This window comes from Nothoprocta perdicaria, unplaced genomic scaffold (genome assembly GCF_003342845.1).
Source record: "Nothoprocta perdicaria isolate Ctin4 unplaced genomic scaffold, notPer1 scaffold_62, whole genome shotgun sequence".
Classification (NCBI taxonomy): Eukaryota; Metazoa; Chordata; class Aves; order Tinamiformes; family Tinamidae; genus Nothoprocta; species Nothoprocta perdicaria.
In genome coordinates, this window is record NW_020455888.1 from 200,382 (window position 1) to 226,822 (window position 26,441).

The 26,441-nt window shown below is 37.8% G+C and overlaps 1 protein-coding gene across 1 annotated transcript in view; it reads right to left on the bottom strand.

Moving 5' to 3' along the window:
* Positions 1 to 2,365: 2,365 nt before the first annotated feature.
* SACS (sacsin molecular chaperone) overlaps positions 2,366 to 26,441 on the bottom strand; it is a 34,908-nt gene continuing 10,832 nt past the window's right edge. The window contains exons 4-9 of the mRNA XM_026049794.1: positions 26,273 to 26,358; positions 23,185 to 23,296; positions 21,699 to 21,845; positions 19,096 to 20,578; positions 18,192 to 18,283; positions 2,366 to 14,684 (exon numbers count right to left, since the gene is read on the bottom strand). Of these exons, the coding sequence (XP_025905579.1) occupies positions 3,118 to 14,684; positions 18,192 to 18,283; positions 19,096 to 20,578; positions 21,699 to 21,845; positions 23,185 to 23,296; positions 26,273 to 26,358 (13,487 nt within the window). The 3' untranslated portion in view covers positions 2,366 to 3,117. The remainder of the gene's footprint in view (positions 14,685 to 18,191; positions 18,284 to 19,095; positions 20,579 to 21,698; positions 21,846 to 23,184; positions 23,297 to 26,272; positions 26,359 to 26,441) is intronic.

The window sequence follows — 26,441 nt, forward strand, 5'->3', positions numbered from 1 at the left end:
CTGGTGTCAGTTCAGCCATTCTCAACTACTCAGATCTGGCAATACAAAATATAAGTTTGTGCTGCCCTTTTTATTTCAACTGCAGTATTTACCATAGCAACCCAAGCACCAATTGAATACAAACCAGACACTGATTAAACAAATTTTAAGTTCTCACATCACCACAATAACTTTATTTCAATTCTACTTTTTCACTTTGGTCTCCTTGGCAAATAGGATTCAGCCATTATTTGTATATAAATTTYGCAGTTTTGAACAGTTTTCAACTATGGTGTTAAGAAGAAAACTTCTGAGGCCTCCACAAATAAATAGATTTAAAAAATAGTAAGTGCCACGGCCCTACCACTATAATTCCTTAAATTCAAGTTACTAGATGTACAGTTCAGTCTCCTGTCCCGGCTACCCTGGCTAAGCCTCTCACAACTCCAGTGCTGAGGCAGTTGCTGAAGCCGCTTCTCCAGACACGTTCCTGTCACAAGTGGAGGAGAAGCAGGACACATTCCGGGCTGAAACCACCTTTTGGTTTATGTGAACCTGGGTAAAGTGCAGGATTACTCCTCAAACACTTCTGTGAACAAACACRCTAACATCCCCTTCCGTAGATCCCTGCTAAAAATCACTACGTGCTGCTTTTGGAGGCTTCCAGGTAGAAGTTACCAACAATTCTGTTATTCTGTGGTTTCCTTCCTTTTTTCTAGCTGAGTCAAAAGGAAACAAATTAAGACAACATTTAAGACAAATATTCATTTTATCATTCTATTTTTTCTTGCTCATCTTGGCTCAATATTTAACTTTAATTCATATTATTACAGACTGGGACCATATGCTTTCTCACTRCATCAGCATTTCACAACATACACAGCATAATTAACAAAACGACTTAATTCTGTGCAGCTAGTTTTATGAGGCATAATAATTTTGGTAAGGCAACATAAGTGTTTACAAGACACATAATTATATACTTATAGCCTTCCTCTCCCCAAAACTCACCTAAAAAACTGAATATTCTCCTGCTGTTCTTCTGTTATTTACCTTCACATTATCCTACACCTGATATTTTAGATATTTAAACTGAAAGAAATGCAGACAARTTTAACCGTTTCCCATTGTTAGTATTTAAAACTGTGCCAGAATACTGTTCATCTGATTTAATTAATACACATAAGTAGTAGGTGCAACAAAGCAACCTGTCTAAAAAATCCAGGGAACAAACTGTTATTTCATATCATTRATAATAATTAAAAAAAGAAGTATTTTTAGAAAATTGCAAACATTTGTCTTGACAAGAAAAAATGCATATACTTTTAGTTTTCATTTTCATACAATTTTTTAGAATGGATTGAAAACAGACTATATAGTAACTGATGTAAAAGAAAGCTTGGGATAATAGGTAAATTCAGTCTAATTTATAAAACCAAGACACATCAGACCAAAGTATATGTTTGCATTTTTCTTTATTAAAATTATGGCACTTAAATTATAGCAGAAATAAGCACGTGGCTTCACAATCAGAAGCTGTACAGTTTTACTAACAGCAAATTTCTTCCCATTGCCAATAATTCCTTGCAAGTAAGATTTTTCTGATGAGAACAAGCCCTTTTTTCTTTTTTAAATTTGCATTTAAAAGCAAAAGCCTTTGTTGKTTTTTTTTTCCTCTTTTGGATTACAACACTGACAGCCATATCAACCCTAGGAGCTCCATGCTGTTTATTTTCCTTTACATTCTATAAGTTAAATTACGGTTTCACTGTGCTATCAGGTAAGCAATTATACCAAGTCACTGGTAAATGACGAACATTTATGTAAGACGTGGCTGATTCAGCAAAGAAAAACTGTTTAACAAGATTCTCCCTCCTTGTCTTTGTACCAATAGCTAATGTTGAATATTTCACGTGACATTATCAAAASTATTACAAATTATAAAGGAGAGGGTGCAAAACAAAAGTCAGACTTGTCTAGGGCTGTAGTGAACAACAAAATAAGAAAAGCAACACATTGCAGCACCTTGTGGCATGTAACAAAAAGAGTGTCCACTGTCCACTGAATTTTCTACTACCAATGTTCATCTGTGGGAAAAAAAATAACCCATATATATATATATACACACACATATATATGTGCGTGTGTACACACACGAAGGCACACACACAGAAAAAAAGAAAAGAAAAAAAACACTCAAGCATTTAAACATTTGAAAACTGAGTTCGAATCTGTGGTTTTCAAAAAGAAATTAGAAAAAAAAATCAGAAAACACTGTTGTAACGGTCACTGGTTTTACATCATCCACATGCATTTTTTCATTAAACAAAAGATGACAGGCTCTGGAAAAAAAAAGTAAATTAAATAGCTAATTACTTTATAATAAAGTGAAYGCATTCAATGCATGACATGAAGTTGCATGTTAAATCAAGTATCATTATTTAAGATCAAAATGCTGTACCAATTCTCCCAGGTACTGAATTATCCTCTGAGTGTTCACAATGTGATACTGCAGCAAATTCATAATCAGATCCAGCTGATAAGAGTACTAATATGAGTGACATGAATGTCCACAGAACACAAAGAACACAGCAGTGCTTTGGAGCCAGACTTCTCCAGAGTTATTTTCATTTCCATCCCACTTCCTATCTCATATTATATCCAGTCTTAAGATTAGTACATTGAGAAACGACACGGCCTTTCTGGAAACATAGTATTAAACAAAATAAAATCTAACATGGAGTTTTAATTAGAGGTTTCATCTAACAGAAAGCTAAGCTTTGGTTACATAAAGTGCAGTTCAATAATGTGCCAATTCACCACAATATTGTACATACAGCTAATTTCTGCAGCTCAGTTTCCTTACAAATTAAAAAAAAAAAAATCATGTTTTACAGTTTGCTTATACAGCAGGCTCAGTTTAAAAAATTTAAATTCTCTTCAGTTCTAAGTACTTCAATACCATCCACATACGTGCACTGTATTTCTAAACTGCTCGGTTATGTGTAACTTAAACTTGTCCAATAATCTTACATGTGTAACTTAACCTTGTCCAATAATCTTACAGCTACATTTGTATCTCATCACATTAAATATCTAAGCTCTCGAGAAGGCCATTTTCTAACCTCTCCAGCTCTCTTACACTTTCTGTTGTATAAAGTTTTCAAGTTTTATTATGATACAAGCGGTACATTCCATCACCCTCATAGCAACTTCCGAAGTAAACCGATCGTTGGGAATCTGTGGGAAAGGCAGCAGGTCAGGATACCTAGTTTTTAAGCTATCCACCCCGTACGCTTCCAGCGTCTGGACATCATTCATCAGCCCTTCCAGCTGCTGGCTGTATTCCTCAATCTTCTGCGCCAGAGCTACGGGCTTCACATCCTTATCAGACTTGCCCCTCACGGCGTAGTCGGCGGCCACCAAGGCGAGCTTGGTGGCCAGGTAGCACTTGAAGCACACCCACTCGTTGGCGTTCTTGTGCAGGTCGTTCCTGGCGGCGGAGAAGTTGGCCCGGGCCTGCCGGAGCCAGCGCCGGGCCTCCACCGGGTTGCCCACGGAGCGGAACGTGGGCGGCACGAAGAAGCGCTGCGAGTACGAGGGCCCCGCCGGRGCGGGACCCTTCTCCTTAAACTGCTGCCTCTCTGACTTGTGGCTCGTGGCTTCCTGGTTCCAGGAAGTATAAAAGCGCTTAAAGGAGAATTTGTCTGACTGGAACCGGGAAGCGGAGGAGGAGAACGTTCTTCTTGACGTTCTGTCCATATTTTGATCTATAAAGGCCTGTTTCTCTAGCCTGTTGATCTCATTCTGCAAATGCTTGAAAACTTCATTAGCTATCTCAAGGTTCTCCGCGTTTTTATCGGGATGCCATTTAAGGTACAGCCTTCTGATGATCTTTTTTCTTTCGGATTCCGGAAGCTTCCAAGCCTGTTCAATCACAGATGTCACTTCTCTTAATATTTCTGGCAAGGAGTTTGGCTTTATCTTTTTTGGAGAGTGATGCTTGGAGGACGTTGTCTTGTGGCTCTCCTTGCCGGTGAAGAGAGGTGGAATCGTCCTCAGTCCGTGCATGGGGAATTCTGTAGGACTGGTCGGGGTGGAAGGTGTGCTGTCCCTACTCTGAGCACTTTCTTCAGGCCTCGAAAACTTGTACAAATCAAGAGAGCTCACTATTTTATACTCGCTATATCCGATATCAATCTGATAAATCTTACCTAAAAAACTGTGACTTTCATCATCTTCTCTTTCTACTTCTTGTACAATGATCGCGTATGTGTAAGTTGGTTGATAGGATCCATATATATCACCGCCTTCGGCGTCAACAAGGTAACCAACATACTCACCGGGATAAAACACGTTCATCGGATCCATGAGGAGCGTATAGTGAATTTCAGCTGGGATAGGAGTGCCAGGCGTTGGTAGTTCGAGCTTTGATGGCTCTGAAGAGTCATACTTGACTCCTAAACTGTCAAGCTTCTCGCTAAGCCGGTAGATATCGTTACAACCCAGCATGGCAATTAGATACGAGGTATCAGAAATCAAATTGTCAGTAGCCGATTTCAAGGTCATTGCTAATGCTAACAGGAAATTGATATCTTTGCTGTCAGAGTGCTGTATGTACAGCAGTATCACTGCATTTCCGTATCTCTTTAGGAAGGCAAATGTTTCGCTTTTACTGTGGGGAATAGGAGCAAAACCTTTAACTCTCAGTGTCGTTTGCAACTTCTCAAAACAGGAAACTTTCAGACCTTCCCGCAAAGCTTTGCAAAGTCTTATTGCTTTTTCTTCGTTAGCTAAAAAAGCATTGTCATTTTCATGCTTCATAATCCTAATAAGGCCTGTGATGAACTGTTCTGAAGATAACAGTAACTGTAATCTTCCCTGCAGAGAACATAATGCCCCAAAYTGACAAATTTTTGGACACTCTTCATCCAGCTGTTCTTCCAGAATACTGCTAAGTAAGCGAGGTCTCAATTTCTGAGGAAATAACATGATCAGTTTAGTGTGAAAGCCATGGTCTTTGCCCAAGTAACACTGGCTAAGATCAACAAGCATTTGCACACCAATGTTACCCTGTATTCTACTTTTGTAGTGAGGTGCATCATCAAAAACTAAGATACTCGACTTTACCAACCTACCATCTTGACTGGGGAGGTAAAGGGCAAACTCCTTCATGTTCTCAAGGTCATTTCTAACTTTGACAGAATCATTTTGCAGACTTTTGAAAAGGCCAGAAACTACTCGTTTAACTGTGCGCATCTCATTGGGATCCAGCTGCTTCCCTTCTGAATTCTTGAATATGCGACCGAGAACTTCAACGTACTGCTTTGTCGAAATGACATCTTCGGTACCCAAATGTTTAAATAACTGATGGAAAGTGCCAAGCTCTAAAGGAAGTTTGTAAAGGTAAGGCTTAAAATCAGATTCGTATTCCAGGTTTATTACTACCTCTTCAGGCTTCAGGAGCTTCCAGCCTTCTTCCACCATTACAAAAGAAACTCCTCGAAGCTGAAAGCGGAATTCCCTTTTCTCTGTACTGAGAAATTCATAAATGCTTCTCAGGACCTTGGCCCTCGTTTTCACCATCTCCTCATCCAAAGTTGTTATGTTGCATATGTTCCTGCAGTTATTGATAACTTTGTCCAAGGGAGGATCCAAATTAACATTCAGCATAGTCAAAACCTGCTCGAGCTGTTCCTGTGAACCCAGGCTGCTTCCTTCTTGTTCTTTGATGCTCAAGGGCGTTGCTTTCTCGGGAAGAATGGGACATGAAGTCCACAGTAACTGTAACACATCAGTCTGCTTGAACTTAGGATTTACCTGGGCACCATTGAATCGTATAAGAGGAAGCGTCCCATTAACTTCTTGATACTGAGGATGAAATCTAACAAACTCCGCAGGGGCTCGCTCAGGGCACAGGAAAGGAATCAGTGACAACTCTTTCAGAAAGTTTCCCGACAAGAGATCAGTTCTTTCTTGAAAGATGTGATGGAGGAGGACATCAACAGTATTCTGGAGAGTTTCCTTTGACCAGTTTTCTGTATTAGCTCGCATGCTGATCTCCTTAGCAAACTGCAGTAACTGCTGCTGTGAAATAATGAATTTCAGTCCGATATGCCGTAGGAAAGTTACCCACGATGTAAGGAACGCAGCTTGATTCTTTGGTTTTGTAAGTTGTTCCAGTTTCTTAAAAAATTCTTGAGGTATGAAGAATTTTTCAGGAAGCATAACTTCAAAGACCCTTACAGTTCTGTCATAAAAATATTTTGCAGGTTTTAATCTATTGCCTGAATCATGAATGATCAAAATGCTTTCTAGCTTTTCAAACAGCTGTTCCTTCACTTCTGAAGTTTCCTCAATGCCAGTTAGCCTATTCTTTAGGTAGATCAAGTGTTCTAATTTGGCATCGTAAGACAGACCTTCAATTTTTGGCAGAAGATGTTTCAAATACACCTCAAGATCATCCACAGAGACGCAGCCAAGCACTGTGTACAAGTCTTTCAGGTGAATTTTTTCTTCAAGAAAAGCTGATGAAGTAGATTGTGTCCATCTATCGACTTCTATCGATGGGATGCTTTTTGTGAGCACGTAACAGGTCCCATATTTTGAAATGCTGATGTATCGGCCGCTAATGGATTTATAGCATGGAAGAGACTTTAAAATTTTAATGTCATCCTGAGACGTCAAATGACTTAAATTGCAATTGAAGTACATTAAAAGAGCTTCAAAGTCACTTTCTGCTAATTTTTCCGTCTTAAAAGTTGATGTCTGTACCATGTATTGTATGGCTTTCAGAATGCTTGAAGGATTATCTATATTTGCTGTACAACCCGACAGCAAAGGCACTAAAGCACTGTCCTTGGAGCAAATTTTGTTCAAAGCCAGCTGAATACAACCTGTTTTCATTAAAGCATGGAAGACTTTATCACTCTGAGCATTTGGGAAAACAGCTATATGCATAATGCTGAGGGGCAACAAAACATCACACTCTGGCACCACAAGATGATTAGCTGAGACAGTAAACTTTACACCTGGAAGCAAAGTCCAGTCCTTCAAAGTTTCAACAACACCATCAAATTTTGCTTGCATATCTTCTTGGTCTTCCTTAACATTTATAGACTCACTAATAAAATGCCAGGCGTTTTTAAGCCAAGATTCACTTGCAAAGTTTTCTTTCCATTTCATACAGTTTTTGGTTTTATACTCTCTAGGCAACACAGATGACAACAAGTCAGCAAAACTTGTGATATCAAAGACTTTTGCCACCTCACTGCTAAGTAAAATAGTGTTGTATCTCAAATACAATGTGTTCATAAAGAGATCCTTGCGAGACGGAATCAGTTCATGATATGTTGTTAAGAACTTTGGTCGCTTGGAATCAAAAATTTGCAAAACATTGTCCAGGGTAATGAGGAGTGGCAAGCCCTCAACCTGGATTTCATTTTCTTCTGCATCCTTAAAACAATAGTCAACCAGAAGCTTCAGACTGTGGAAAAGTTTCAGATTTGTCTGCTGAAGACGACAAGGTAACTTCCCGATRTGACAAGTGGAGTCTGGAAAAGAAAATGTCATCAAAAAGATTCGGACGTCAGCAGGCGTCACGTAGGTAACAGGAATGTCTGCATCTATCAGACAGTGGTAAAGGTTTGCAGTTTCATCACAGTTATACACCAAATTAAATCCRATTTCTAGAAGTAAATGTTTGAGCCTGTAAACATTTTCAGCCACYGTCTTGCGCGTTGTGATGTTGTACTCTGTGTTCTTGAGATGCTGCAATTCATCTTGCAGTAAATTGTCAAAAAACGGTCTCCCTTTGTTGGCAGTAGACATGTTAACCCAGGTGATGATCACAGCCGAATGCAAATCGGAACCATCAATGTTTGGAGCTCGCATAACAGGCAAAAGACGCTTCAGATCCTCATAAATGCAACTGTAAACTGCTTTCACTAAACAATACCAATCCGGCTGAATGTCAAGCCGGTTAACAGGGAAAAAGGACAAAAATTTTTTTAACGTGTCTTTCACAACATGAATAGGTGTGTTTTGCAATACTGATACTGTAGGGTCGGTGCCTGGAAAATACCGTTTTTTCAGCTGAATTAGCAGCTCAACATAGGCCGGGGCTATCAACGCTGTCATTAGGCAGTTATTCCAGTCACTTCTTACTCCAACGCCGTTATCATCACGCCACAGATTTCTTCTGGCAGAATCCAGAGCAAAGTGGCCATTCACGTGAAAAGGTAACCCAGTTTCTAAGGACAAAGGCAAGAAACAGAACGCCCTGTGGGGTTTTTTGTAATTATGAGTAATGCAAGCCGCTACTCCCCCACGTGGGAAAAGAGTAATGTCCTCGTTCTTGTGGGCCGATACAACACTCTTGGACACCTTTTCCATGGCGGAAAAGCCTGACCTGTTACAAATTAACCAAGTTGTAAGATTCCCTTCCGAGTCCTCAGTATCCATCGTGTAAGTGATCTGCTGCACAGGTATTTCACTTAGCTGCCTTTTTTTAGTAACACTATCAATTACCGACGCGTGGAATTGCTTTCTTTTCAGTCTGTCTCCATCRGTGATTTTGCCTTGCACAGAATATAAGACGTTGAGTACTCCTGTTGTTTTTTCTATCTCACAAATAGAAATTTTTTCCATATGGTTCAGAAACATTAGAAGTTCTGCCCCATCCGTACGCAGCTTATCTAAGAGATTTTGGACCATTCTATCTGAACATGGAACGGAGGAAATTTCTGATACTTTGGCCATTTCTGCATTTCGAAGAGGAAACCGGAACATGGTACAGTTATCCAGCTTAAAGTGATTTCCTAAATAGAGGTCCAGCACATCTGAGAACTGTGTTCTGAAATCTGCATCCAAATCTCTAAACATGCGCCCAGGACTAGTCGATGTTGAGCCTGGTGCATATCTAGCATGAGGATCAAAAATACAAAGAATATCGTTGCCGGAGAGGAAAGAAGGGCAATCAGTAATATGATAAACAGAATTGAAACCTATCCCGTACTGTCCAGTTTTACAGGGATTTCCTACTTTTGTACCTTTTCCAAGGTTCTGGATTCCTCTAATATCGTCTTCTGTGAAAGGCTGATTGTTGTAAACACACAACGCTGGTCCTTGAAGCGGCCCCCATTTCTCATCAAATATCCTGTCAGCCGGGTGCTGCCTGGGATCAAACACAAAACAGATTTCTGTGGCTTTTGCATCATCTGCATTCTGAAGGAGCTCTTTCAGCATCTCCTTTTCTGATGGGTAGGCATTAAGGATGCTCTTAATTCTGCTCGTCAGTTTTTCTTTCTGGCCAAATTCTGTGCCAAGGGTAGTAAAACAGATATTAGATGCGTATCTTTCTAGAGCTTTATGTCGCTTTGGTATCGCTCCAAGCTTAACTGCAACTTCCCTTGGAATATCAGCATGGCAATACTTAACAGTTGTGTCTTTAACTTTAATCCATGGACAGTCGTTGTAACACAAGGAATTTGCAGGCAGAAGTGCAAGACGAGTATCAGGCAACAATATCTCACCATACTTTTTCTCACAAAATTCCTGCTTCTTCTCTCTAATGAGGCTCCATATTCCTTCACTGATGATTCTCCTGCAAAGCTGAAAATTCTCTTCTGTCAGTTGTTTGGTTCCTCTTTCCTGATTTACCAATTCCAAGACGAGGGCAAAATCTTCAACTGTGAAGGCCTGTCTCACACCCACACTTTCAAACAGTTCACGAAAACTATTTTTATACTTATTAGGCAACTGATAGAGATAAGGTGCTGCTTCAAAATTCAAATGGAAAGACACTTTTGCTGGATCAACATACACATTCTCAACGAGAATAAAACTACAGCTTTTCAGTTGTTCAATTATCACAGCTTTTGCTGATTCATTTTCTAACATCGCTTCATGCAGATTTTTGTAACATGCATTAGTGATATTTTCCTGATATAATGTAATTCCATCAAATGTCTTAGCAACTTCTTCCAGCTGATTTATGACCAAATTAACGTCCGGTTTCTTAAGCAACCCCAAAAACTCTTTGACAGCTAATGACAAAGCACCGCAGCCTTTAAAGGAAGAGGAGTTTTCATTAAGAATTGGTTCTATTAGACAAACTGTATCTTGATGATCAGCAGTAAAAAGATCAGTAGCTGAAAACATGGTTTCAGGCTGAAAATCGCTGCCCTTCCAGTGCAAGGAGAAGCCTGCTGGTTTGCTAAGGAAGGGAAGGAAAGGGATAGTTTGACATTTTTCAGCGAATTCTTTAGCTCTAGGATCCCTACACTTCAGTTTTTCATCAATAAGACTCAGTATAATACTGCTTCTGAGGCAAGCTGCAGCATGGTCAATCTTATTAATTTCTGCTACTGACTCTGCACGTTCTACCAGATCTTCCCATAAAATATCATCTTTAGCCATGCCTAACTGAACAAGTTTAACCAAAATAACGGGGTTCAGATAGTCCTGAGTAGTGCCGTAAGGAAATCTTCCATCTTCTGCATCATATAACTTTGCAACTCTTCCTTCAGGGTGGATCAATCTTGAGGGTGTAACCAACGGATGTCCATTCAAAGAACAAGGAATACAAGGGGTAACGCGAAGAATTCCCGAAAACTCCTCAACTTTTTCATTGAGGACATAGCGCATCAAAGGATCACGCAGCTCTGCGTCGATCTCCTGAACATTAGGGAAAAATACCTCAGAAAAGAACTGTTTCTCAGAAAATGTGTTCTCCAATARTATGTGCTTGCATCCTGCTTCTTCAAATCCTATCTTTACCCAGGAAGGGAGATCTACAGCACACAGGTTTCTGGAACCAGTTTTTTTAAGGTACTTCAGAAAGATCTTAAAGGCTGATGGTCCAATGTCTGGCCGTTTTAGTATTGAGTCATCCAAAAACCTTACATTCTTCATGGAAACCCAAGAGAACCCATCAGAAAATACTTTGATGCCTTCTTTGCTTTTCATATGAGCTATATCTTCGTAAAACCCTTGACAAATAACAGAAAAATCATCATGAACTGAATCAGGGTCAGGCCACACTGCAAAATAGCTGTAGTCGACCAGCTCACCATTGATGGCCATGTCACGTAAGACACAAAGCGCTTCCAGGTAGGCTTTCACAATGACATGCCTCATGAACACTGTGTTCCACCTTCCTTTTGTGTCTGTTTTCCAGATCTCTTTCCGATTTGAAGTAACTGCAAAGCAGCCGTTTATATGCAGAGGCAAACCTGTTTTTATTCGCAGAGGTAAATAGCAGAACACTTCCCCTATGGTGTTGCAATTAGGTTTCACAAGCCACTTTTGATCCTGAGTTTCAGAGAGCAGCACTCCTACTCCACCACATGGAACGAGACCCAGCCTTCGTCCACTCTCATGCAAAGAAAACTTTAAAGCCTCCCCTGTATCCATGCAAGAACAGAGAAGCCAGGTCGTGGAATCTACTGATTTTTGTGGCAGTTCATCTGCTGATCGTTTGATCGGTCCAGATTTCGCCATTTCGAAGAAAGAAGCCGGATCATCCTCTGGACCTCTGAAAAGTGGAGACTGTAGATCAGCAATCCGTCTAAATACGTGATGAAATTCTTCTACTACTATCTGTAAAATACATGAGGACTTGGGTGTTTCACTGGGGTGCTTTTTATTGCTGCTGCTGCTGCAGACCTTCATTAGTTTAGCTGCTTCCTTTAGGACACTGACATTGGGTGCAGTCAACGCTTTGGAAGAGCACTGCTTTTTTCTAATAGTGACAACATCTTGGGCCATCCCAGGATCATCTTCCTCAATTTTCAAGTATTTCAGAACCATTGTATTTACACTCTGAGCAAATATGATCAGCCTATGGCCACAAAGGCTGAATTCATCCACAAGAGAGTAAATGTCTGCTGTGTTGTAGGATGTGCTGCTGACTTCACTCACTTTAGCTTCCTGTTGAGTTCTGAAGGAGAGTCTGAAGAGGGTCCCGTTGTAGCTATAAGGAGATTCTACAGCCAACGGCAACTGGCAACCAAAAACTCCAATAAATGGCTTAAACTGATTGGGAAACTTCCGCAGTCGCTTCTGTTGTTTGCTCCAGTTAATTTTGATGCCTGGGTTAGATTTATCTCTAATATGCTTGCTGATATGGTTAACATTTGGATCAAACATAATCATGAACTCTCGACTCAAAATAATAGGAATATCAGTGATATGATAAACAGAATTAAATCCCAGTCCAAATTTCCCTACTTTGTCAACCTCACTCCTTTTTAAAGACTCTCCTAATCGAGTTATATTTAGAAAATCAGAGTCAGAAAACTCAGAATTATTGAACGACCACAGAGCTGGACCATGACACGCTGCCATTCCTGGATCCAAAAGATTCTCTCTTATGTCCATATTTCGTCTCAGGTCAATCATGAAATTACATTCACTTGCATTGGCATCATCAGCATTTTGAAGCAGCTCCTTGAAGATATCTGAAATGGAAGGGTATTCTTCCAAAATATTTTTAATTCTTACAGTCAGAGGTTCTCTTTGTCCAGATTGCTCAAAGCCCATATTTTCCGGATTAATTAATCTTGTACTAAGGCATGGGACATTTAACCACTCTGCTGTTTTCATTGGAATGTCTTCATGCACCAAAATTATTGGTTCAACGGAATCTTCAAGCAAATCATTCAAATCATCAACTTTGATATCGCAGTAACAGCACTCATGAATTGGCCTCATTGCAAGTTTGTAAGGAATTTTTCCACTGTATAAAGGCATAGGCATATGCAAACTTGCAGGGATTTGATTGCTGTAAAGCCACCTTATAATACTCAACATGATGTGAAGATTTTGCTTACTCTCTTCTTCTGAGAGAGACTGCTCACTTTTCAGGTATATCTTCTGAATGACCATAGAAACGTGGTCTGGTGTTAACTGCTCAATTGAACCACAACATTTGAACAACTGGTGAAATTTAGCCATAGTTTTTGGCACATAATGTAGATAAGGCTGGAGGTCAAGATCAGGTACTGATTTTATTACTGCTTGTGTGAGGGAACAAAATGTYTTACCAGTCCAAACCCAGGGAAATTTCAAGGCTTTAAAAGCTTCTTTACCTTCTTCTAAGTGATCATGCATAAATCCATAAATTTCAAGTAAGATATGCTGAAACTGGTAATAGTCCTCATCACTGAAGGTTTTAGAACTGTGCCAATCAACCACCACCTTGAAGTGCTTTAAAACTGCTTTTATACTAGGTTTGGAGGGGATGCCAAGTGCTTTTTCTATATTCAAATGCACATTTTCCACAAGGGGAACAGAGGAACCAACTAAAATTGCATGAGATGCATCACACATTTCTGGGGGGCAACACAGATTACACTGATCTCCTTTCCATACTAAGGATCCTGGATAATTTGGAGGTCTTTCCTTACATGCAGGAATCCACTTTATTTTTTTCAGTGCAGTTTTTGTTTCCACTGAGTGAAGCAGCGTGTGGTTTTTGTTCAAAATCATCAAGAGAGTTCTGGCTTTTCTCAATAATAAATCGTGATTGTTATTTGAATTAGCATGCAAACTTTCAATTTTATTTGCCACTCTCAAAATATCATTTTCATCAAGATCAGCTTCACTTTTTAAGCCAATTTGTCTTAGAGAATGAAGAATATCTGACGAAGCCGTAAAAATAGTAGGTGGGAAACAAATTTCTTCCTCAGCATAAAACAAGTTTTGCAGTAGTTCTACCTCAGGATCAAAGAGCTCATTTGCTGACATCATCTTCTCCTGGGAAATCTTAATAAACTTCAGGGATGTCARCCAGTCTATGACATCTACATTCTCATTTTTCAGAAAAGTCAGATTTTCAAGAACCCACTGCATTATCTGTGCTGTTTCATCATACGAATAAAAATCACTTTTGATGTCTTGTATAATAAACTTCAAGCAGTCTGTGCTTTTCAGCTGTTCTATTTTCAGCAAGGTGGATAAGCGGATGGTGGCTTCATCACTGCTGTCAATTATTGGAATAGAAAATCTTAGACCAGGAGGGATCTTGGCAGTGTGATGTAATACCCTACAGCCTTTCAGCCCAGTAAAAACAGGGACGCTTTCATCAGATGATTTTTCAATTTTTCTGAATACCTGCAATTCCTGAATAATTCTTCTCTCTTTTTCACTTGCATCAGCTAAACTAGCTAAGAATCCTCTAAGAGCATCTTTATGTGTTGCTGGGAATGATGCAACCTGATTGCAYAGCTTCTGTAAGGACATTTTTTCCATTATTTGTAGAACAGCACTTGGCAAYGGTGGATGTATGTATTTTTTTATAAGTGGATGTTGTATAGAAATATCTAGCTTTTTAAGCACAACTCCACCAACTTTCTGAATAATATCAGCTATATATTCTGGGAGCTGAGTCTCAGATTCATCATCCAGAATGATAGGTGATGGATTCCTAAGTCTAATCAGTTCCACTGATGTCTGGTTTTCTTCCAGCAGTGTCTTGGGAATAAGTGGCATGTCATCAAACAGGCTTAAGTCATCAGCAAAATGTATGTATAAGTTCTTCCAGACCATCTTAAGCCAGCAAACCGATGGGTGACTTTGGTCTTCTAAACCTGGACACCACTGTACCACCATGTCTCTGCCAGGCCAGACACTGTTCATAACTTCTTTAATTAAACGGGCAAATCTTTCTGGGTTCAGAAGCTGCAGTTGAGTGCACGGCCTTCCTGAAATTACAACAAAAGGACAAAGCCATAAAAATCAAATTTGCACAATAAAATGCTCTTTAAAGGGCCCTGTCTTTTCTTTTTGTGGAAAACACTCTTAAGTAAACTGGAAAATAGAACTTTTTGACAACACTTCAAATATCTTCCCTTGTCTTTTTAGAGGTTAATGAAAACCAACTACATTCCATATTAGTATAAAAACAAGTTGAAAATGATTAGTACATTATTGCATTTGTTAATCTGAGAGATGGCTTTTCAGGCATACAAAACAGCTGAAGAGTTAAAAATAAAACTAGAAATTCAAGGATATTTTTCTAGTTGATTCTATATACCACTGATTAACAGAGTACTGTACTTGTATGTTCATAACTGGAAACRTAAGTTATTAGACACAGCAAAAAGCAGCCCAACAAGATTCAGTGTTCAACTCAAAGACTGAACCTATGTTTATTTCTACTCTTATTCTCAAAGCCTTCATTGAGAGATATGTTAACCCTCATATCTCAGTTACTGTTCAGACAGATCAAAATTAACAACTAAGGAGTATCTCTAGGATAGAAAAGAGTGCACAAAACAAAAATAYCACTTCCTCCTGCTGATACCAAAGAGAATGACAGAAACAGAAGAATAACACATCTATTTGAATTCCTTCCTTTCATTTAAATAGTACTGCTCTTTCATGCAAAGCCAAAGTCCAACTAAGAACATCACCTACTGTCCCTGTTCCACTGAAGATAGGCAGTTAGGATAACCTTCAGGAATAAGCTAGTTTTCTTCCACTTGATGCTCAGAGAGCTATGCATTATGTTAGCTGCTGTTAGACAGTGACAGCAGCCTTATGAACAGAGAGAAATACTGGGAACAGTGGGTTAGCAAGATGAGAAAACACCTAAAACTGAGCTAATTATTCTTATGCCCACTAGTTAGGCATGGACCTTTAAAAATACTGTTCTAATATCTCAGTGATTGATGCTAAAGCCCTGGAAATCTACATRTAGAGTGGATTAAAAACATGTAGAGACAACTAATGGAAGCATTAATCATTTTGCCTATAAGTGCTAAGTGCTAAACATTTTTCATTGATAAACATTTTTCCCTCAATTGTATTTAGAAATGTTTTCACAATTATCTTGTTATCTTTTGGGCAAGTTTTGCTTCCAGGAAAGCTGAGTACTGAAAACAGCAAGTCACCCAATCCACACAAATACCAAGCTTCAATCCAATCCAGCACATTATCAGTCAGTAACAGTACCTGAAAATCCCCAGAGAAGTTGTTGGGCTAGAACACAACCAAATCCATTTTTAGAAAACATTTAACATCTACTGAGTTACACATATACASATATATACACACATACACAGATATATACAGAAAGAACTACTAACATTTCTGTTTGCAATAAAAATACAGTACAAATTTTATAAAAAAAAAGATTTGGTTCTTCTTGAACACAATAACAGCAATAATAACAATAACAATAATAATAATTAAAAAAAGGCGACAATCCCATCTTCTGAAAGAAATCATTTTCAACACAGTGTTTTTCATTTTTTTCCTATCTCTGCAACTGTATCAGCAATATACCTGATATCAATTCCAGAATTATTTAGGTAAAGTTCTTGACAGGTGAGATTTCAAAACCTTCTCCCAAAAGAACACGAAAATTCAATACTTGTAATAACATATAACTTTTTAAGTTCTGCAGCTACACTTTACAACCAAGTAAAATTCTGGAAAAAAAGAATAATTCAGAAGGAAGGAGAATGAGTTATTATAAAGTAACCAAAATCTATTTWAAAAATCCTTAGACATTTTTAGAAGAATTAAACATGTCACTGACACATAAAAATATTTATATAGTTCTAATCAATGAGACCTACTAATGAAGAACAAGTCCCTGGAAGAACATAGTTCAAAGAATGTCAGAAGAAATAGAACAGAAAACTAGACCTCAACTGGAACCAAAACTCCTTCCTGGGAGCTATGGCAGCGTCTGCTGCACTGCGGAGACCGAGCCTGGAAGTTAAGACATGGCCCAAAAAGACCTCGGCAAGAGACCAATTAATGAGTCTAAAAACAGGCATTCCTGGCCAGAAAAAGGCAGCAGGGACTGGTGTTCCTTCCAAGTGAGGATCACCGTTTGCCACGGAAATTTTTACCACTCTAATCACACTGTGGCTGTCCTGATCCTGATCTCTATTTCTTCTAAAGTCTCGGTAATTATTACTTGAATAACAGCAGTTCTCTGATACCATTAGACTAAGTATAGTCACTGTTGTGATATCTGATTTTATAGCCCAAGAGTTTATAGCCTTTACATGAGAAAAAAAAAAAAAAAAAAAAAAAAAAAGTACTAAAAGAAAGAAAATTAAAGCAGGCATATCCCTACTACTGCAAGGAATAGCCAGAACATCCTACCTCTCATGATATGAGAGTTAAGGCTTTGGCAATTCTGTTTTAAGAAGAAAATTTTTCTTTATAACAATTTCAAATTTGTTGGTCTTCCTATTCAATGAAAGTCTCAGTAGTGATTTTATATCTTCCATAATATTTGCAGAGTTTGCTCTCTGAAATCCATCATTCCAATTCTTTCAATCCTTTTTTTTTAAATAGATTTTTGCTATGGTTTTAATATTTATGTTATTTGTCTTAGAATTATCTATTTTTTATTGTATTTTTAATAAGCAATAGTTGAACTATGAAGCATGGAGTATGTTTCTGATGGAGAAGACATGAAGCATTGTAAGGAAATAAGGAAGTGAGAACATGGGCTGAAGAAAGACAGTTACTGAAAAGACAATAATGAAGTTCATCAAGAGAAGCAAATGAGGTCAATGGTAATTCTACATCTGGTTCTAATATCTTCAGCCTAAAAAATAAATCCGATCGGTTGGACAATTTAAAAAGGGAGGTAATGTTTCCACTAACAGGCAGATTTTCTAGACAATTAACAAAACACTCACAGTATTAAAAAAAAGTGTGTTCACTACACTCTTGTTCACTACATTTTTGTAAGCAATATTGGAGGTCTTTCATAGATCTACTTCGACTCAACCATAAGCTATGAATTAAGACTCACAAAATACCTTGTGAAAGTGTATTGCCTATGGTGCGCTCAGTCTGAATAACTAAAACAGTTCCATCTGATTAAAAAAAAAAAAGCAATCAAAGAAAGTACTGATGCCATTACTTCTAATCATGAAATAAGGGGCAATCCACACTAAACAAAACATGGAAACACCTATTCACTTCCTGTAGATCTATAATCATCATCTCTTCCCTTTGCCTTTTTGTTTTAAGGAAAAATTTACCTTTTCAATTTGTCATTCCTGTTCCAATTGAGAAACGATACAGACTCTCATATCTTAATGAGTTTGAAATGACCAACCTACTTCTGTGAATACTATTTCAAATAAAATAATGCTTTACACATGGATTAAAAATAGTCTATCCAATTACTAGCAGTTTGTTTCACTATAAGGAAGAGAATACAAGAGAGTTATTACCTCGGCTTYTGGCAGCCTCTTTCAGGGCAGCTAGAACCTCAGGCTTGAGCTCATCAGAAAGTAGCCTTCCTTCAAGACCAGGGAAGAGGGATCTAACACGTGATTGAAGAAAAAAATAAAAGAACACGCACAGAAAGAAGAGATTTTAGTAAAGTAGCCAGTTCATTTGTAGGGCTACACAGAAATTAATGGGACATTAAGCAATCCATTCGAAGTAGCTGTTTATATATGCAGAAGAGAACTTTCAAAGTCCTATGTTTTCTTATAAATGATACATTTAGAAACACACAGTTGTTAATTAATTAATTTCCCAACTACACTGCTGTTCAAAGCAMCTTTAAGCTATTTTTTTCTTCATAGAAATACAAGATTACCATAAGATCAGAATTTTTTATTATTTATATTCTAGAAAAAATAATTGTAAAATAGCAAGCAGGGTTCTGTATCTCAAAAACTCTACTTGAAAGTATAAAGACATGGAATATTTCAGAACTTCAATAAATCCCCTGAATTCCAAAAGTCAGACAGKGATTAACACAACTAAGTGGCAATTTCATCCTGTCCCCGCTTCCTTTCTCTTTTTTATATATCCAGTTAATGCAGGGCCATTGCAATTATATATAGGTCAAAACAAAATCTTATTTGTTCTTTCACAGGTATGTATTAACAGCAAGGGAAAAAAAATACACACATACATTTATTTAAGTGCTTTAAGCAAGCTCCAAATTTAAATACAAAAACAGAAAACTCTTAAGTCACAGTTCCCTTAAAATATCTAGGAACACAAGTAACATATTAGATCAGTAATATTACAATAGAAACATCATGTAGTCTGAAGCTCTTTAGCAGTATTTGACCTGGAAAGGATGACCTAACAAAACAATACTTAAAATATTAAGCTTACCTTGGATAATCTTCTGAGGTTATGTAAACAACATCCTGTTCGGAMACAGATGAGGAAAAGGGAACAAAATTCCCATTCTGCAATGGTAAAAGGTCCAACCCAATGAGCTCACTGTAGACTCCATCAGAAAGCACAAACTCTAAGAGATGAAGCTTTTCTTCAGCAGGTCCACAGTGCCCGGATTTCCTCAGCACTTGCCGCACCACGGCAGGAGTCACTTTTTTCACAGCTTTAGCACTAGAAATAGTAAGCTGCAAAGCACTAGCGATATTTGCTGGTACCTTGGCAATTTGCTTCCCTGAATTCTGGAGGTAGTTGAGAACAGACTGTGTGTACTCCAAGCTCTCATCCACTTCAGAAAAGTGCACCTGTTCCACCTGTACCCACTGATTACTCACTGAGTAAATAACTGCATTCTGGAGCAGCTCTTTAAAGAGAGGTACTATGATTGGTTTCCAGGGTACCCTGGTTTTGTTCTCATCAGGCCATAGCCTGTAAATTCTTTCAGCTGACATGGGAAAATCCGAATTCATCTCCGTCTCCATTCGCTTGATAGCTTCCAATACAAGAGTGGTATATGCCTTTGGCACTATATTCACCACAAGAAGATCATTCCACAAAGCTGCGGGATCTCTCCACTGATCCAGCTCCCGCCATTTGATGCTCCTCCTGTTGTCCGTGAGTCCAAAGAAACCACTGACGTGAACAGGGAGACCTGTTTTGCTTTCTTCACCTGGAGGCAAAGGAAGAAAACAAAATGCTCTCCCTGAAAAGTCCGCGACAGCTCCCTTTTCCTCCCCATTGCTTGACAAAGACATGGCTATCCCAATAGTAGGAACAAATTTCAAGTCGTCGGCCAGACAGTCCAGTTCAGTGCACATTCCTCGGCCACCTACACAGTTACATACCAACCAAGATGTTTTCTGGGCATCTTTAACACTCTCATCTTCTAGAATTATATTTACATGGTACGTCACACAAGTTATGCTGTTGCTTGGAACGCCCTTACAGTACTGATTTATTGCAGTTCCCAAAATTTTGATAGAATTGGGTCTTTCGTGTTTCAAGGCCTTGTTCTCGCTAGCAGTTACTCTGAAAATCAGTCTCTCACTTCCATCAGCCTCCCTAACGTGCAAGGAAACATCCTGAACGCTCTTCAAGAAGAGCAACACTGTGTCTGCATCTGCTCTGAAGGACTCAAAGAGCTCCAAAACCTTCTGTTTGTCATAAACGTTGCTGCTCAGTTGGGAAGGCTGCAGGCGAAGCGGGAAACGAAAAAAAGTCCCAGGAAAGTTTCCATTCTTAAAAGTTTCCTTAGTGCTGCCAAAAACGCCAACGAATGGTGCAAACTGGTCTGCAAGTTCATTGATTTCTTTGCTGTCTTCTTTTAGATTCCAACACTGGCCTGATTCGTGAGGTCCAAAAAGAGTCTGATGGGGATCCAACATTCCAATTTGGTCACCACTGAAAATACTAGGGACATCTGTATAAATCAGACCAAATGTAAATGTTATTAATCCTAGAATAACATAATTTCCAGATTCAAACTTATAAAATTAATTTTAAAAACTCAAGAAGAAAAAGTGTTATAAAACTGGAGCGACTCTAATATAATTCCAATGACATATATCTGATAATGTGCCAACAGTACATAGGAAGAAACAAGCATATCCCTATTCTTCAACTAAATATACAAATAGCCACACAACTATTTGAATTCTAGAAAATACCGAGCAAGAACAGTATGATTTTTTCAACTATATATATTTTTTCATTCATACTGCAAAGATCTTAAAGCTTGCAAATAGTGATCTTGCACATTTAAAAGTAAAATTTTCTAAAATTATCAAATCACTGAATCTGTTAACAGAGCTTTTATTCATTCTCTGCAAGGTAAAATATTATGAAAAGATGATATCCTGTGCTTTACAGGCTCACACCATGGGAGTCAAAAGTTAAAAATGGTATTTCTGCAAAAATCTGCTTCTTATTCTGTGCTATTAAAATTACTATGTAGACTGTAAGCACCATTCCCTTTGCCCTCTTTTTGGCCAAAAGTAGTAAAACATTCCACCAAAAAAAAGCAGATTTCCAGATTTAATGTACCAGTTTGTGAAAGTATATTCTTATCAGTATACTCAAGTACTTCTTGCTTTAGGAAAAAACATCTATCTAGAAATAAACGTGTATATATTTCTATTACAGGGCAGCCTTTTTAAAGTAAATTAAAAAGGATCACTTCATATTATGATAGTTCTGTACAGTTTCCCTGCCATCTCCTATAAATTTACACATTTCTGCTGACATAGCTACCTTCTCTTATATACTACTATATAGCCTGCAATGCACAACTAAAATAACAACGTAGAGAAACGCTCTTTTCAGTGTAAGGGACTAACAATGTAACAACAGTACAAAAAAAAAAAAAATCTAATCTTTTGGGTATCTTCCTTCTTTGATCTCTCCTCTAAAGATCTAAGGCACTTTAGCCAGGTACTGAATGCAAAAGCACTACAGAGAATGGCACACGTTCCATGAACATGCAAGATAACTGAACATTTTACACGTCAACATTGTTACTTACAAGTAAGTATCAGCAATACCTGTTATATGATAAACTGAATTAAAGCCAATTCCAAATCTTCCAACTTTCAGGGGATCATCCTTTTTCCTGCTTCTTGCTATTTCCTGAATACCATGCCAGTCCTCAGGGGTGAAAACTGCATCATTGTATGCATAAAATGCTGGCCCTAAAATAAACAGGCAGGTGTAAAGAGGAAGACAGAAGAAAATCATTGTTGGAAATTTCTAGAAAGAGAACTCATAAAACTGAGAAAAAAAAATATATAGATATATAAATTATATTTATATATATATAAATGTATGTGCAGGTTTAACGGGGAGACTATGACTCAAACTGACATCAAATTACATTTGGTGCTGAAAGGCATGATTAAACAGTGGACCCCTCTATGTGCTATTTACGAGGTTGATATTCTAATATGGTATCCAGATTTTGTGTTCACATTTTAAAAGAATGGTTATGGGAAAAAAAAAAGGCAGAAATAAACAAAAAACTTCTGAAAGAAAATGTCCTGTGGTGAAAGAATCCAAATCTTTCCAGTTTATCAATAATATATTGGAAAGGTATACTAATCACAGTCTATTAAATACTTTTATGGGAAGATAATACATAGCCAGTTATCACAAGAACGAGTGTCTGGGAAGACAGACAAATTCACAACAGAAGACATAATAACAGGGTAGATTAACAGATGGAAAAGGTAGAGCAACAAATTAGAGGATCATTCATTGCTGAAACCTTCATAATGACAGTAAACACATTTGGGATGATTATGCAAAGTTCTTTCTTTGATAGTGATAAATATGTAACCAGAACGTATCACACAAAGACAGATTAGTTGGCATGAAAATCTTAAAGCTACAGGAAACTACATTTACAGTAGATAAGACAACATAAAGACAAGTTTGGTATAAAAACAAGGGAATAAAAGATGGGGAAGAAAACAGAATGGCTTGAAGGGTGGGGAAGTATAAAAGGCWTAGGTCATTAGTCAACTACAGCATAATTATATCATGAGTTGGAGATAAAATGCAAAAGATGGGCATAATATGTAAGTATTGGAAAACTGTTGCCCAATACTCAAAGTGTTCTCTTAAGTCTTGCTTATRAAATCCTGTGTACTTGTTTCACTAAAAATCCTTTCTTGTATTTTGGAATATCATGCGAACCAAAGAGAATAAGCCAAAATATACAGAGCCTCCAAGGTGAAAATGTCTTAGAATAACCTAGAATGTTAATGTAASTTTTCTCGCACTTCATCGGGGCATCTGGAAAGCTGCTGTGGAMAATCTGCAAAAAGACACTGCAAGACCTTCAATATCCATCACTGGTTTTGAGAAGGGATTATCAACTTTAGTACATACAACAAAACRTCCACCCAGGAGGTGGAAGTGATGCTGCAGACATTCCTATATGATCATGTCCATAAAGCTAGCACAGCAACCACAGAGTCATATGTTACTTACTGAAGGATAATAGCCAAAATTAATGAAATGCATACTTACCCTGATACTGTGCCATGTCCTTCGACCAGAGAGTTTCTGTTCCATACTGAGTTTCATCATATAAAAACCTAACCTCTGTGGCACCAGCATCTTCTGCATTCTGGATCAGTTCCTAACAGGGGGAGGAGGAGAGGGGAGAGGTAATGTGGTAATGCTGTAGGTACTGGAGTTGTGGCTTCCCAGCTTCAGCAATTTTAAGCAATCGCAAAAAATAAAATAAAATAAAAAAGAAATACAGAAAAAGTGATTGCTTTCATACCTTTTCAATCAAACTCACTTTACCCAAAAGAAAGTAAGCATCATTACAAAAGAACATTCAGGCAAATATTGTAAGATTGTAAGACAGTGGTGTGGCAGAAAGTCATGAAGGGAAAATATACTGCACATTTTTTGACATCAGCGGAATTCAGTTTAAGCTAATGTTTTTAGAGTAAAAAGTATGAGCTTGAAAGCCAGTGTGCTCTCTCCTAMCACCTCTTTGGCAAAAGACTGCAGAGCAGCACGGAAAGCAGCTTTACAAACGGCAAATCACTACAGCTCAACTGTTAAAGCAGTTAGAGCAGAACAAGACTCATACTAAACATATGTAATATACCATTACAAAYATGAAAGAAACATTTGTGAATAGTATCAATAACGGTGACGGTCATTGAAATTTCTGATAGTTGGAATGCCAGTAAGCCAATTACATAAACAATACCATCAATAAAGTATGTCTACCCAGTCCCATTTATTTTAGTGAACTGAAAACCTACGTAGGGACACCACATGATATCCAAACTGTTCATATAGAATACATTTCATACCATTATATATAGAAATAAAAAGATTTGCTACAGACAGGAATCTCTCCCTATGAAAACATGCACCTAGCACCGGACATTTCAGTGCACACTAATATACTGCTGATAGTAAATTAAGTTCACTGTTTTCAAATATCCAGTTTAGAAACTATATTGTCCCATTTTCTCACTTTATGACAATATGTGCATTCTCTAAGACGTAAGAATGTGCATTCTCTAAGACGTATCATGTAAATAACCAAAACAAATTGTGTATATTGACAGATCTGCATCATTGCATTCCAGAGCAAAATGGAATAGTATGAAAGATACCCACAGTTCAGCATAAATAATAAATACCATAGAGAGATTCGATAAATGCTTAGCTTGAAAAAAATGCAATTCTTCTAAAAGAATAATTACCACAATCATGCAGGAAATATCAAGAAATAACCAAAGCTTCTAGAAATGTTAAATATTAAGTATGGAGACCACCTACATATTCAGAGACTTGCATTCATTCCATGGCATATCCAGCATCCACACTTTTTGGCTATCACCTTTAAAGAATTCTCAACAGTGAAGTTTAATTTTACATATTAGCAAGATATTCACTCCTTATATATATTTGCTCCTTAACAGTCCACAAACTCTAAATTGCAAAACAGAAAAAGAGGAACACATACTGTGTGAATCCTTTAGGATTCACATACATCTYACAGAGTGGTAAACACACAGTCAACTGTAAGTATCCTTCACAACCATCCTGTGAAGAGACAATTCTAGACACATAACCAGGATGCAGCCTGCTGAAACAATTGAAGACACATCTGAGCATTTACAAACCGTTTGGAGTGCCAAAGCTGCAAGGAGGACCTTCAAAAGGTTCAGGCAGTAACATCATCTGTCAGGATTTAAATAGCACCCTAGTGAGCAGAGTGCCTAYCTGGCAAAATTGAGAAAACTACACAAAACCCTGTACCAAACCTTGTTACTTTAAACCTACGACAAAATGAATCCTCCTCAATACCTCACTCCTACAAAGCATTCAGGGCAAGAAGAGTTCAACAAGTTCAACATCCAAATATGAAACAATCACTCCAGATGCTCATAAATTAATATACTAGGGAGAAAACAGCACTTCCAAATTGCAGTCGATCACATTTTGACACACAAAAAAAAAATGCAAGAAGGGAAACAAATCATCTTATATGGATGCCATTGTTTTTGCTATGGAACTTTGAGTGAACCTTCAGACATCTGAAAAAAGTTACAGACTACAAAACTCTAAAGCAAGGCGAGGTGAATCCCATTCTAACAGTTTCCCGGTTTATTTACTGTGAGTTTGTTTTGATGGTTATTTGGGTCAGCCCTGATTTTCATCAGTGGCTTGTCCATGTAACATCCAGTGTTCTAATGCTGATCATCACAGCATGACACACTGCTGCACACTCCTGGGCTGGTGATAGAACACTTCAAAGGACACTAATCTTACTTTACAAAGTCCTATGACATTTACTTTGTTATCAGAACCATGTTTCCACCTTTGTTATCAGAATGACGTTCCAGATCAGAAACATGTTTCCAATATGTTTATATTTCTTTGCCCATACAAAACAGATGGGTTCCTTATCCATGTCACTCCAAGAACAGCCTCTCCATCTCCCCAAAAGCCACTCAAAGCTTCCTGTATTGAGGTGCTCCTAACCCAGTGGTGAAACTTTGTGAAATCATCAGAGTTCACYGAAAACTGTGTGTTTAGCTACCAAGAAATTAGCAAACTCTTATATAAGAGTTTTCAGTTTTTCCTTAGTCTGATATGAATATGAGCCGCTCCCCATCACACTGAAAAGCATAGAGCTTAAAATTATTTAAAAATAAAATAAAAAGAAGACTTAATTGCATACACTAATTTTTGGTTTTGTCAAAGTTTACAACAGAAATTAACACTACGATAGGAAGTAACGTAAGTATTTTGGATGGTCTGCTCACAAACTACATCATGAAATCTCTGGTTTAATTATAATATAAAATAATTGTAAGCTACTATAGCTAATTAAAAGCCCAAAGTAGAGAAGATTGTTTTTATCCCTATTTTCTAATAAACTAAAAGAGTGATAAGCAAACTCAGAGATCATAAAATAAAGAACTGACAAGTCACTTTACCTTATACACGGGAATGCTAATATCTACTGTATTCCAAAGAATATTTGATGAAATACAACTGCTAGATTTTCTAGAAACCRTTTTATAACAGTAGTGCCATGTATGTCAAATTATTTCTGAAAATACTATTTACTGCATACCTTAAGGATCTGCCCTCCTTCTGGGTATCTTCTTAAAATATCCTTAAGAAAGTCAACAAGTGGTGGAGTTGTTTGTCCAAAGCGGCCTAAAAACAGATAGAAAAGAAAATAATGTACATGCCTAATTTTAAATTAAAAATACACTCACTAAATCATTACTGGAAAACCA